Source organism: Trachurus trachurus (genome assembly GCF_905171665.1).
Source record: "Trachurus trachurus genome assembly, chromosome: 8".
NCBI classification, from domain to species: domain Eukaryota; kingdom Metazoa; phylum Chordata; class Actinopteri; order Carangiformes; family Carangidae; genus Trachurus; species Trachurus trachurus.
The window spans coordinates 27,826,949-27,841,581 of record NC_139905.1 but is presented as its reverse complement, the minus strand read 5'-3'; the positions used below and the strand labels follow the sequence as shown (position 1 = coordinate 27,841,581).

Sequence of the window (14,633 nt, the reverse complement as noted above, 5' to 3'; positions counted from 1 at the left end):
TCCGGTCACGTCCGTGTGAGTAAACTCTGGACTATATCCCTTCAGGACACTTGGATTGCAGTGGACGAGCAGTGTGGCGGAATATTAAATGTTTTTTGTGTAGTTTTATGGGCGTTTTTGTGTCGGCCCCTATTACTCTCATATAGGTAAAACGTTTTCCTTGGACTACGAACCGGCCTCCCGGGTCTCCAGATGCACTTTGAGGAATAAAAAAACTACTTAGGAGTATTCATCAGCGTGAGGGTGAATCACTAATGAATTTCATTTTTTGGTGAACTATTCCTTTAATGGGTTTTCCTGAGTTCACAATGCATATCATGCAAATGTTTTGTAGGGGCCATTTAGGATGGAGACTTAAGTTTTGACCTGTGACAACCTCTACTAGGTGGCCTAAAATCTGCCCTAAACAAGTGCAATGTGATAATAACATGCCTCATGTATGGAAAAGAGACATGGCCCTGCTGTGCTCAGTCCCTCTGTTGACCCAGACCTTCAAACAGGGCTTGTCAAAGGCCAGACAGAAGCACAAATGAAACAAGACAGCTTTAATGTGTCGGTGCCTGTTGAAGCACTTTTCACTTTACCACTAAAACCTGCTGATGTCCACAGAGTGAGTTAGTAGCTGTGTGTCGGTGTTAGCATACTGCAGGCTGACCTTATCCCATGTCTGTCAGCTTTGGCCAAATTCACATCAGTGCTAATGTTCATGCAGACACGAGTCATGATGACAAATATACTTTTTTTTTTTTTTCTTTCCTGGTAATTCTTTTTAATTAAACTGATACAAATGTGTCTCAAGAAGTAGCATGTCAGTGCTCAACCCCCACAGTCAACGTCTGGGGTTGAGACTGAGCGATATAAACACAAGAGCGTGCACCATCAGACCCAAACCTGTAACTGCTTGTGTTGTTGTTCTTTTACAGTTCTGATCTCACTGAATGTTAATTAGTTGACCATAAAACAGACTGATTTAGTTGCATGTTAAGAATCCATCATCACCTTTTCTGCCAAACAAACGTTTCAGTTTTTACTTAAGGCTACACACCACATTTAAACAAGTGTTTTTAGAAGACAGATGTAAATAGCATATTAGGTTGAGTAGAGTTTCTTTTATATCTACAATAACTGGGATTAATGAAAACAATTTCTCTTTGTTTTGACGCCACAGAGCAACCGTCTAACATCTTTGTGTCTTAATACTGTAGATTGGTCAGTTCAAGTGTAAATGGTTTATTGATATGTGGCTTATATAATCTGTCTTATAACATTTAAACGACAATGACTTGGATCCCATTAAAGGAAGGAGGCTGTAACTTTGGTTTTGGGGACATATGATTTTGTGTACATGTGGAAATATCAAGACTTTTGTGCTGTTTAATAAATCCTTTCCTGATTACTGACACCCGTGCATGTTTTGTGACTGATGGTAGTTAATGGCGATTTGATAATATCTTTATTATGTGCCACTCAAAAACCATGTGTGAATCAGTTTCTCCTCTTTTTGACCTCTGTGGTTCCTAGCTTCTGATCCATTGGTTATTGCTGAAAAGAAACATTAAAAACACCAAACACAATTATACAGTAGCTTTTAAACACCGATCTAGTAATAAGAGACTATTCTTTTCAACTAAATTTACAAGGAAATGTAATTGAGAAAGAGGAAATTTTCAGTGATGGATGGATCTTCTTTACCAGCAACATTTGAATCTATCTACATATAATTTCATATCCAAATGTGTGTGTGTGTGTGTGTGTGTGTGTGTGTGTGTTTATTGTGGACTGCAACAGTGTCTCACTTATATGTTTTTAATAGTCTTGGACAAGAACTATAGAAAAGGAGTAAAAATGTGTGAGGGTTTTATTTTGTTCTTTTCCTGGGATTTGTTCACAACAGGAAAGGATGAACAATTTCTGCTTTAGAAGTGTGAGCTGACTGCTGTCGGGCCTTGTGAGGTCCGGTGGATCATCTAATCCAATAATAATATAGGTAACCAGGGCCACATTGTGGAAAAATAATATTAAACATCAAGAATAGTTGTATTATTAGAGGAAAAAGTAGCAATGAATAAAGGATTTAAAAGTTCAGATTTAACAGATGCTTAACTGTCGTAATATTTTCCATGTCACCTGAGCGCAGCGCATCCCCGCTCGCCTGTGTGACGCTGGGCGGAAGTTTTATTCCCATTAAAAGGCCTCTGAAGAACGAGTGGGCGGGGCTGCGTTTAATAGTGAATGTGTGACCAGCCTAATGGTGCGTTCAGTGCCACTCGTAAATATCTGAACAAATTCACTTCGTGGTGGTTTGATCGAAATTAGGTGCTAGGCCTACATGTTTTGATCAGCGTGATATATTTCATACGAGGGAGGTTTTTTCCCCCCCTCCACGTTGCAGAGAGCAGACGGTTTTTGTGTCAAACAGACGTGAGGCTGCGCGCGCTTCTCAATGAAAGCTTGAAATTAAATGCGAAACGACACACAGCTGAAAAATACACAACTTACTTTATATATGCGTCGAAAGACTTCTATTTTACACGTCAGCAGCTCGTCGCATGATGTAAAAGCTCTTTAGTGTTTTTGTATTTAACGCTGAAATGAATCGTTCGTTTGGATGCTTGTAGTATTTCCGACGGCCCCTGAAGGCAGCATATCTTCCGCTAAGCTAGTAAATACTGAGACACCTTCATCCCGATTCCCGAGGAGAGGACAGTGTTTCCTACGGTTCCTGTCGCGGCTCTGCTTCTGTTCCCTGCACACCATGCTGAACCCACAGAGGTCTCTGTCCGAGCTGCCCAAGATGTCCGCTGCCAGCCAGGTGGAGAGAGCCGTGCTGGTGAGCCTGCGACCGCGTCTGCTGCTGCACCGCCAGCACCGGGGCAGGGGAAGGCAGCGGCTCCGCGGCTAGCTGCTTCCCTCACTGACCCGTCGGTTAATGTCACATATGTTTGTTTTTTATATATCTGTGGTTCATATTTTAAAGAGTGTAGCTGGAGCTGGGTGGAGGAGGATGTGGAGCGTTAGGCGACAGACACAGCTCCATCCCGGTGTGCAGGTGCTGCCAGGCTGGCCCTGTCAGTTACTCTGTTATGATGTTGTCAGTGGGCCTGTGTGTGTGGGTGGGTGTGCGTGCGTGCGTGTGTATGTGTGGCAGTGTTGGGCACGTTACTTTGAAAAAGTAATTTAGTACTAGTTACTTTCTCCAATAAGTAAAAAGAGTTAGTTTCTGCATTACTACACAAAAAACGTAACTAATCGCCCGGAAAAGTAACTAATTGCGTTACTTTTCCCCCCCTGATTTTTTAAATGCTCAATTCCTATGTCAAATTTCTTGGACTCGCCCCCTAACCATAACCATAACCTCGTGTCGCGGAGCCTGCCTGTGCGGAGGGATACTGAGTGAGTGGGTTAGTTCTAGATAAACTAGCTTTTGATGGACTGAAAAAAACGTGTAGGCGTTAAGGGTTGTATCATTTTGTAACGAGACTTCTTGAGTCAAATAACGGCGCATTTTACTGTCAGTAACGGTAACGGCATTATAACTGGCTGGGGGAACAGTAACTTTTTGATTACCCGTAGCTGAAAAAAAGTAAGGCCGTTATTCCCAACACTGGTGTGTGGTCACAGCTGATAACACTAGGAAGTGACAGTGACTCTGACCAGTTAATTGATAGGCGGCCAGCTGCAGCTCAGCTCCATGTGGCTGCTGATATGAGCAGATGAACAGCAGATCTCCTGCTGCAGTGATGTCACTGTCTCTGGGATGAGACAGATTCCCAGCCTTTGAAGACTGATGATTTTCAGTCCATGAAGACATGTTAAAGTAAAGTAGTTAACTGGAAAGATATTTTCCTGCAGCTGGGACTGTAACTGATTTAGACTGTATTATGGATAAATTAATCTTTTGATCATATCCTTGGATAATTGATTAGTGCTCTGGTCAGTTCAGAGCCAAGTTGTCATGATCAGATGTGTTGTTGTTGTCTAGTCCCAGACCAGTCCAGACCTATTTTGGGTGTCCACAGAAGGACACTGGAACCAGGCCTGGACAAGTGTTCCACTGTACAGCAGTATTTCTAACCACACAGAATATTTTCCATAATAAGGAATCTTTTCTTTTTTCCACACGCTGCCATGCTGCTGAGTCCAACCCTTTTTACTGCCTTGCTTACTGTACCAAATAAAACTTGTCACATAAAACATAAAATACTGCAGCACAATGCAATATCATATAACAATGTAGACTTTATTGAAATAATACATTTTGGATATCACACAAGCCTGGCAAGCTCTTCTTACAGATCCCACTGGTCACTCTTAACGTAGGCTATGAGATGTATTATGCTTCACCTTTGCTTTGTTCTTAGTATTTTCCAGTGGAGACGTAGCATGAAATGAATATTTAATTATAAAACAGTTACAGTTATTTGAATTAAGACAAAAAAAAAATATCGATAGACTGAAATATCAATATTTAATTTCACCAATTGATATTCAAGAGCACAGTACATTTTTTTATTAACGATTGACATGCAAACCTTTCATGGCGCTGGTTCATTTTTGTGTTGCTAGTATTAGCTAGCTGAGCATTGGAGTAGCATCATTTACTACAGGACTGTTGTGTTATACTTGTACCTATTAACCGTGTGTAAACCTTTAGAATAAAGTGAGGTGCAAAGTCCAAATGACGGCAGCACATGACTGGAAGTGTGAGTTACAGATTACAAGCACTGAAAAGACGGAGAAGTAAGTAAAGTGTTCTGCACAACTAGCAAGACACTCACGTGAATCACATTATAATAATATCCAAGACAGTCATAGAAGGAAATACAATTAATATTCTCAAAAAGTGAATTAAGGATACAGAATTCTCCTGCGCAACTGCCATGCCTTCTCCAAGAAATTAATACCTCCTCTTTAAACAACCAACATAACAGAGAACATTCAGAGATCCTAAACCATGATAAAGTGGACAATGAAACACAAAATGAAAAATCCACAACTCCTAGGTCACAAAGTACACACAATGGCTCTTCTTCAGGGATACCATTATACCTACAGTACCTACCTCAACTACCAAGGGTAAAACACCCGCTCTTAATTGAGCTCAGAGGGACCTTTGTCCTTTCTTTAAATTAAATGAAACAGGATTCAGTGGAATACTCATTTTAATCTGAACATAATTTCTTAGCTTTGCTTTTTTCCAAATATCCACCTTCCATTGTTGTTGATGTGATGGTTTCTGTTTAACCACCTTTAGATGACACTGCAAATTATTCATAAAATGTACATTTAAGTCTAAACGTGGAAAAAAAATTGAAGACACCTCTCTGATCCATATTTAACTTTGTTCTAGTTAAATATACTTTTGTTAACCTCTCCTCTGGCAGTTGAGTTAGGTGGTTCCACAGTCTAATCGTCTCACACCTCTGTCTTGTCAAACGACTTTCAAACCGAGACCGAGAGTGTAATGAACACATGTTCATCTCCTCTGACACCTCCACCAGAGAATCCTCTGTACATTTAGTTTGGTATTTGAAGTCACACCTTTGTTGTATCTGTTTGATAGGAGGAGGAATTCAACTGGCTGCTGAAAGAAGAAGTGCATGCTGTCCTAAAGCAGCTCCAGGATGTTTTGAAGGTAAACATTTCGGGCGGCGTTTGGCTCACTTGGTAGAGCTGCCGCCCCATGTTGAGGCTACAGTCCTCACTGCAGGCGGCCCCGGTTCGAATCCTGCATCAGGCGGCCCTTTCCTGCATGTCATTCCCCCCTCTCTGCCTCCCCATTTCCTGTCTCTCTCTCCACTGTGCTACCAATTAAAAGCAATAAAAAACCCCACTAACCTTATTTTGTAAGGACAGACTCGATGTTCACTTTGTAAACAGTGAGGTGTTGGATATAAACTCTGAGCACCAGACTCACCTTCCTTTATAATTATTATGGAAATCTCCCGTCTTTAAAAAGGTTCACCGGCTTATTTCCTTCACGCATGCAAAGCAGGTGTAAATGCAGATATCAGATATAGGTCACTTCTGATAGAACATGTAAATCAGTGGTTCCCAACCTGACTTGACTCGTGACCCTATTTTGACATCACAAGATTTTGGCGACCCCGTGATCACGTGCATATCAGATGTTTTTAATTTCAAAAAGAATAATAATTAGTTAAAAAATAGTTTTATGAGTTTTTTTTTTTTTTATCAATTACTAGAAAATTTCAGGCAACCCCATTTGGATTTCAGGCGTCCCCACGTGGGGTCCCGACCCCAAGGTTGAAAAACTCTGATGTAAATAGATAGTCTGATATAGGCAACACATCGGAATTGGGCTTCAAGGCCTGTAGTGTAAAGACAGCCTAAGTCACAGGGGAAAAACTTCTACCTCTATGTCTAATTCACAAAACATGTGGAACAGGCTTCATCTGTCAGAGATAGACAGACATCAGCTGCACAGCCGTTGCCTCAGTTACACAACTAGGTGTTGTGGATGTAAGGAAATTAGAGACAGAACAAAGAACAGTTGTACAACACCTCAGCCAAAGGCAGTGCTTCCTACTACTACTACTACTACAGGTTATGATAATGATTCTCCTGTCTAGTGTTATTTTTCTCTTGTCTTATGAAGTTTAATCGTCATGGTGACAGCTTGCTCTGTTGTCAACAGGAGGCGTCGAGGCGTTTCTCAATGGCCACCCCGGGCCTGGAGAGTCAGCTCAAACAGGAGAACTTCATCCTCGGCAGCTCAACGTAATACTTCATATCTACAACTTTTCCAGTTTTTCATTTGACGGACAGTTACTGAACAGATACAATGGTGGATAATGAAATACGTTTGAAATGTGTGTAAGATGACTTCTGTGGGAAAGTGGTGCTTAAAGGAGAATTCCGGCCATTTTTGACCCCTAAATCGTTGTCCTGATGGTCACCCAGTGTTGGGGGGAGCAGAAAATGCTAACCTATGGGGCAATTCTTTCAACCATAACAAACACTCAAAAAACAATCAAATATCTATGGTACATGACTGGAATCCTTACGAGACACCACTGAACTCATATAGTGTACAGTATAAACAGTCTAAACTTTTTTTTTTGCATGTAATCAATCACTCACCTCAGACAGCCGAACTCTGAAACATCCTGGAAAGACATTACTATCCGATTGCAGAGCAGTGGTAATGTCCAAAATATCTCCAACCATTTCTTTTTGTAAAGAAATCATCACAACAAGGAAAAAGTGTTTGTTTCTGTGGCGGGGAGAGCAGGCGCTCTGTGATCGGATAGTAATGTCTTTCCAGGACGTTTCAGAGTTCAGCTATCTGAGGTGAGTGATTACATGCAAAATCACAAAGTTTATACTGTTTATACTGTACACTATATGAGTTCAGTGGTGTGTCATAAGGATTCCAGTCATGTACCATAGATATAGTTTGTTGTGGTTGAAAGAATTGCCCCCATAGGTTAGTGTTGTCGCTATCCCTAGCGCCGTCTAGCCATGGTGTAACTCTGGTTTTCCTGCATCAATTTCGTTATCGTTTTTTGCTCCCCCAACACTGGGTGAACATCAGGACAACGATTTAGGGGTCAAAAATGACCGGAATTCTCCTTTAAATGTCAGATACTTGGAGGCTGACCTCCCTCACCATCTTTGCTACACTGTGCCTTTCCTGTTGTGTCCTGTTAAAGTAATAATGCAGCAATGTGATTTGTTGTTTTGCAGCATGGATCAGGTCAAGGGGGTCCTGACTCTGCAGGGAGAGGCTCTGATCCAGGCTGTGAGTTGAACTTCAAGGGTTTATGTGTTTTGTATTCAAATGGAACTTTGATTGAGGGTAACACTGGTAACACTGTCCTCTGTTAATGTTTTGTGCTTTTTTTTTTAACAGGACATAAACCTGAAGGTTGCAAAGAGTAGCCAGGTGCTGCACTTTCAGTTCAGAGAGGACAAGCAGTGGAAGCTGCAGCAGGTACAGTGTGATTTATTTTCCACGTCTTTGTGCACTCAGCAGTGACAGACAGCAAATATGCACACACCCAGCAGCACGTTAGGAGGAACCGCTGTGCATCTGCTTATTCATGCAGTTATGTAATCAGCCACTCATGTGCTGCATGAAATCCTGTACCTCCAGGTGAGTGCTTAGTTAATGTTCAAACATCAGAACATACTGTAATTATAATACTCAATGTTCTCCATTGTTTGGTTACCCAGGGGCAAGTCTGTATTTATCTATCATGTCTTCGTACCTTTTTTTAAATATTAGCACATTCTTACTGTATTTTAGTTCGTCAGGTAATGCATTCCATAACTTCATGCCACAAACAGAAATGCACCTGCTTTTCAGAACTGTAGACGGGCTGTTTGTTTCTGAGGGCGTAACCCCCCTCTCTTTCTCTGAACATGAATTGTAGGTTATTTCTGGATTTGTACATGACTAACGCTGTTTTCTGGTCTACCAAGTCCATGAATTTAAGTGCTTATGACCTTATGAATAATGAATTGGTATGATCATACATTTTTGTACTGTGCATACTGTCTGTAGCGTAGTTTTGCAGGCATTACCCCATATCTCAACACAGTAAGTTAAATATGGCAGAATCAAGGTGCAGTAAAGGAGGTTCATACTAGATCTGAAGTTTAGAAGGTGCTTGACTTTGTTCATCACACCGAGGCTTCTGGAAATTTTGGATCTGACTTGATTCACCTGTGGTTTCCAACTGAATTTGTGGTCTATAATTACTCCTAAAAAGGTGTTTTCATATACTCTTTCTAATTCCATCTCCTCTATCCTTAAGTCAGTGTTTTTCAACCTTGGGGTCGGGACCCCATGTGGGGTCGCCTGGAATTCAAATGGGGTCGCCTGAAATATCCAGTAATTGATTCCAAAAAAATCTTTTAATTATTATTCTTTTTAAAAAAACACCACACACAATCCTAAACAACTGTATTCTATACTTTCACTTTCTCGAATTTAAATCGAGTTCAAATAAAATGCAGCATATAAAAACATCTGACCTGGCGCATCTTGATTGACGGGGTCGCCAGAAATTTGTGATGTCAAAATGGGGTCATGAGCCAGAAAGGGTTGGAAACCACTGCCTTAAGTTTACCTGAGTTGTTAAGTGTCTAATTACAACATGGCTGATATCACGATCCAAAACCTTATTTCCCAAGAAACGGACAGACACAGACAAAAGTCACCCCATGTCCCAGAAGAAAGAAGTGATTTAATGGGTTACATGTGGAAACTTACTTGCACATTAGAAAAATACATTATTGCTGCTGTCTCCAGAGGTGGAAGACAACCCTTTCTGTTCTATGACTGACGTTAGCATGCTAACATGCTAGCCACCTCATCTCTTTCCAACACTTAGTCAGTGTAGCCTCTAATCTGAAGAACTAGAGGCTCACAGAATGTATAATGACCGTTTTGTGAACACAACAATGGCTGAAGAAAGTCACATAGAAGACCTTTCACAGGGGAATGTTGCTTATTGTATGGAAATGACGTTCCTGTGTCCCCTCCTCCCTCAGATCCAGGATGCCAGGAACCATGTGAACCAGGCTCTGCAGCTGCTCAACAGTCATGATGAAAGCTACCACTTCAAGACGGGGGCTGAGGTCAATAAGCTCATGGATGCAGTGATGCTCCAGCTGACGCGAGCACGAAACCGTCTCACCACCCCGGCCTCCATGACGCTGCCCGAGCTGGCCACCAGCGGTCTGATGGTACGGGCCAGCAGCAACACACACTCCACTCTCACACACTACACTACACACTAAGGAGAAGAAGACGTTCTCATTTAATCTGATAGTGAAGATGAATCATCTTGCTGTATTTCAGTTATGATCTTGCAAACATCATTCCTGGTTGTTGAAGAATGCAAACATAGAAAAAGAAAAAGACATAGACACATACGCCAGACACTACAATTTGACTTCAGCCAGTTGCTGTGATACATCATCATATTTGACCAGGCGAGACTGCAATGTAAACATCTGGAAAAAATTGCAGCTGCAGTTTTTCTGGATTTAAAACTCCACAGCGGTTTTATTTCTCAATCCACATGAATCCAGTTGATGTTAAAGGGGACATAGTATGGAAATTTTTTGAACATATATTTACGTGTTTGTCTTGCCTTCTGGCCCCCAAAATGTGAGAATTGACAAAAACATCTGTAATTCATTTTCAGGCTCTCTAGGTTGAAATCCATGTGGTTTTACGAGCTGTTCCCTCAGTTGTCTTCCAATGATGTAGAGGGTATGCACATGACGTCATGGTACTCGGATGTCGCTGTGGAACGTCCACTGAGTGGCAAAAAGACGAGTGGCAGAGCCGCCAAAGTTGAAAAACGAGCAAGTAACAAAGCGATTTTCTCCGAGCCCATACACGTCTGACATGTCTAGCTTTGCCAGCATGTAAAGCATGCATGACCTAACAGAGCTGCTAAAAATCTTGAGGATACGTCTCACAATGACGGAAAGTAAATTCACTGGAGCGGTCATTTTTTTCGATTGATCAGCTGTGTTTACAGTTTCAGGTGTCATAGTTCTGAGATAAATTAGTCCTCTAACACATCCTACAGTTTGACTGGTCAGAGTTTTTCAGAATAAAAGCAGCTTGTGTTTTAGTGTCGGGAGTCACTGTCAGGACGACAGTAACAGCCGTAATCTCGTCCCTCTGCACAGTAACAGTGAGCCTGTCAGTCACTCTGCAGGTACCGCGGTCACACTGTGTGTTACAGGAAGTGTCCGTGGAGCAGACGGTTTTGGGGAGCTGGTTGTCGATTCCTTTTGACATCAATTTGTTTTCATATAAGATATTTTATCCGGTTTATGAGTCCACCGCTATCCGCCAGCATGTTGAGGGACGCTTGTTTTGCCACTCAGTCCGATCGAACGGGGCGTTGCCGAGGGCAACGTGACGTAAACGCATACCCTCTATAACTAGTTTTTGAATTTGCATAATCCCAACCCTACCTGGTACCAGTAGAAGGGGTGGGGCAAGCAGAGGTTAATTTGCATTTAAAGGGACAGACACTGAAACCAGCCGTTCTGAACAGGGCTGTTCTGAGAGGATGAAAAGAGCTGTGATGTTTGATCCTTGGGGGATTTTGACCAAAGCATGTGTCTTTAAGACACCTGGGAACTATTTTAATTTGCGGAAAAGGGGCAGATTATGTCTCCTTTAAGTTCATATACAACATCGATACTCCACCCTCCTTATGGAAAACAGTGATTTCAGCCTAAACTATCATAATTACAACTCATTTTTTCTATTAAGATTTGTATCGGCCTCTGGTCTCTGGTACATGTTTGATGTTCCTCTCTGTCTCTACCCTGCCAGAAAATGTTCTCTCCTCCCATGCCTGGAGATGTGATGGTGAACTTTTACATCAACTTAAGCAAGCTGTGTCTGACTGTCTACCAGCTCCATGTGCTGCCCCCCAACACCACCAAGGTTTGAACCCGTGATGTCCTGCATCATTACACATTAGGTTGCACACAGCGCTGTGTGACTGATGTAGCTGTTTTCTCTCTCATCTTTACAGAACTTCAAGCCAGCTGGAGGTTCAGTGTTGCATAACCCTGGAGCCATGTTGTAAGCCCTGCTTCCTTCTCTTGAGCTCATGTATACGTGAACAAGTTAAAGCTAACAACACAAACCTATGGATCCTATAAATCTTATCAATAAATATATAAATGTAGATAAATACATCTTGAAATAAGCAACAATTGGGGAAAAATGTTAAAGGGATAGTTCAACATTTTGGCAAATTGGCCCATTGTCATAATTGCTATAGTCATAGCAGTTTCCCTCATCAAACTCATCAAATACACAATCCAACAACTCCAAAACGCTCTGGTGGACAAGTTGTGACCTGCACATTCACCACGCTATGAGATAATAACGGAACGTTACGAGACAGAGTTGTTTTAGAGGTAAATTCATGCAAAACCGCTGATGCGTGTTGTCTTCAGGGACAGTTTTTCAGCAGTCTCTGTATTTACCTTGAAAACAACTTGTTGGATTGTGAATTTTATGAGGGAAACCAAGAAATCCCATTAGCCTCCATAGCATAGCTCCGAGCAGCTCACGGCTCCGCTCGGCCGGCCTAAAAACAGCTTGCACCGACAATAAAAGGTAACAAACCTATTGCTATGACCATAGCGATTATGGCAATGGACCAATTTGCCAAAATGTTGAACTATCCCTTTAATATATGATTACATTTTGGAGGTGAAGTATGTCCCCTTTACATGGTGCACTTCCCTTCCAGTGAGCTCAACAACAACCGCTTTGAGGTGAGCCATGTTCACAAGGTGGAGTGTGTGGTGCCGTGGCTCAACGACACACTGGTGTTCTTCACCATCTCCCTGCAGCTCTGTCAGCAGCTCAAGGACAAGGTGGGTTCATCTTCACACAACACTCACTAAACAATCTTCCATCTGTTTATTAGTAAGACACTTTTCACACAGGCCAGAGCTTCACAGATCACTGAAATAAAAAGGAACACTACGGAACAATTAAACAAGAAAGGTGACAATAACACTCAACATATGAGAGGTGTATGTCAGTGTACCGTAAGACCATGACGCTTTAAAAACAAGTAAATGGATCTTAAAATTCAAATGGAAGCTGTCAGGCTGTTAGGCCTTTTTCTCTCCCTCTGATTTAGATGTTTGAAAAGCGCTACACTTGCCAGATCTGCTGGAGAGAAAAGTGCGATTAGTTTCTCAGTGTCTCAGCATTTCTTCACCTGCAGAACAGCTAACATCCTCCCTGTTTTATCTCCCTGTAATGCTGAGATTGTTCTCCACACTCTTGTATCTTCTAGACTGGATTATTGCAATGCTCTTTTCTCTCTGCTATTAAAAGTAGGATTTTAAGGTTCTTCTCCTAACTTATAAGGCTTTAAATGGACTTGCACCATCTTATTTATCTGAACTGTATTACACCACGTCCTCTTTGCTCTCTTAATTTGCATGCAGGTGTTTTTTTAGCCTTTGATGTTGGGTAGATCGTCATCTGCTCCTGTTTTCTCCGTCCTTTGCAGATATCTGTCTTTTCCAGTTTCTGGAACTACAGACCTTTCTGATCCAACTCCAGTCCATCCTCCAGACTAACCATGCAAATGTAAGGGACATCCTGGGAAGGTTTTTATTTTTTTATATATGTATTTGTCATCTAGTCCGAGCTGTTGCAAGAAGAGGCCAAGGAGCCAATCAGAAGCTGACAGATATTAATATTTGCCATTCCCGGTCGTGTTAGCCCACCTGATTAACATTCCTCCTGTACGTGTAGCATCTCACTGACATGAACCTCTGAGAGAGTGAATGTGATTGTTGTTGATTTATCATTAGAAATATTATTTTATTTTATTTTTTACACTCGACAAACTTGATAGTTACTGAGTATTAACTGGTTCTCATCCAGAGGCTTCATGTTAGCTGTGTAGTCGTGTGAAACGTTACTGTGTGTTGTGTTCTCAGGGTTGGAGGCGTTAGGAGCTCATGTTTCATTCACATAGGAGGTGTTTGCATAGTTGAAATCAGCATCTCACCCTGAGTGATAGGGAACCACACAAACTAAACCTTCTGCCAAAGTTACAACAGCTTTCAATACTGTCAGCTCATAACTCAACTTCTTCTTTATCCATGGATGTGGCTAAAGATCAGTACGCAACGCAATCAGTGTCGTTTTCCACTCGAAGCAACAGTTCAACATCCTGGGAAGTGTTTGCCTTCTGTGTCTGCATGAAAACTGTGAAGCTTCCCTGTGTGTCACCACCTGGATGTGTGGAGCTGTTGAGCTAATGTGTCTGTTGGTGTCATTTTTGATTGTCTGTTCTGTGATCATATTTATTTTCCATATTTTGCACATTGTTTATTCTCTGTAAACACTAAACCAATCATGAACAAATGGCTTAATTCCAGTAAGTGTTATTCTATTTTGAAAAGCTGCCCGTTATATAAAATGTGGAAATTATTTATCTGTGCAATAAAATATTCTGAAATAAGCTGCACACGTTAAGAGTCTGCTCTCTCTCTTAATGGTTTGCATTCTCCCTGTGGTTCCTAATAAAGAGAAATCTGTCTTAAAGGGATACGCCAACATTTTTTTTTCTGTGTCTTGCCTCACTCCCGAGTCCATGACCAGCAGATAGACACCATCCTTTCAACTGTGCATGCAGTAACAAGGGAGATACGGGCAGAGCTGGCCCACCGCTAATTAGCTTAGCTCAAACGCTGGAAGTGTATAGGTAGTGTTAGCCTGCCTCCTACCCGAGCCGAAAATCAGCAGTCAGAAGCTGATTTCATTTTAGCTCTAAACTCTGTAAATATATCACTTTATCAACATTTCAAACATTTTTAGGCGAGAAAGTAGCCGTTTAGATCAGCAGTGTGTATAAATACTAGCTGTTTACAATTTTGTTCGGACAAATTCGGCGCTCAAGCTAGCCATTGTGACCAACGCACTTCCGGTTACTTTCACAAAATAAAACACCCGTTGCCCTTTACATACAGAAAACCATGACGATAGAATTTGTGCTTTTACTTTGAAATAGGAAGCTAACCTACCCTCGATGTAGCTAGCTTGAACCAAAATAAACCGTCTTTGCTTGAACCCTCATCTCGTCCCG

General features: G+C 41.6%; 1 protein-coding gene across 1 annotated transcript; it reads left to right on the top strand.

The window, feature by feature from the left end:
- The first annotated feature begins 2,668 nt into the window (after positions 1 to 2,668).
- Positions 2,669 to 13,942, top strand: rogdi (rogdi atypical leucine zipper). Its single transcript, XM_083978128.1, has 10 exons — positions 2,669 to 2,830; positions 5,564 to 5,635; positions 6,659 to 6,741; positions 7,711 to 7,765; positions 7,877 to 7,957; positions 9,523 to 9,717; positions 11,336 to 11,449; positions 11,541 to 11,590; positions 12,270 to 12,396; positions 13,047 to 13,942. Exons 1-10 carry the CDS (start codon positions 2,756 to 2,758, stop codon positions 13,086 to 13,088), a joined length of 894 nt encoding a protein of 297 aa, XP_083834254.1. The 5' UTR covers positions 2,669 to 2,755; the 3' UTR covers positions 13,089 to 13,942.
- Positions 13,943 to 14,633: the final 691 nt, after the last annotated feature.

Coding starts and splice junctions, on each gene's coding strand:
- rogdi (XM_083978128.1), top strand. CDS start 2,756: ATGCTGAACCCACAGAGGTCTCTGTCCGAGCTGCCCAAGATGTCCGCT. Junction 2,831..5,563: donor AGGTGGAGAGAGCCGTGCTG/GTGAGCCTGCGA, acceptor TCTGTTTGATAG/GAGGAGGAATTCAACTGGCT. Junction 11,591..12,269: donor CATAACCCTGGAGCCATGTT/GTAAGCCCTGCT, acceptor CTTCCCTTCCAG/TGAGCTCAACAACAACCGCT.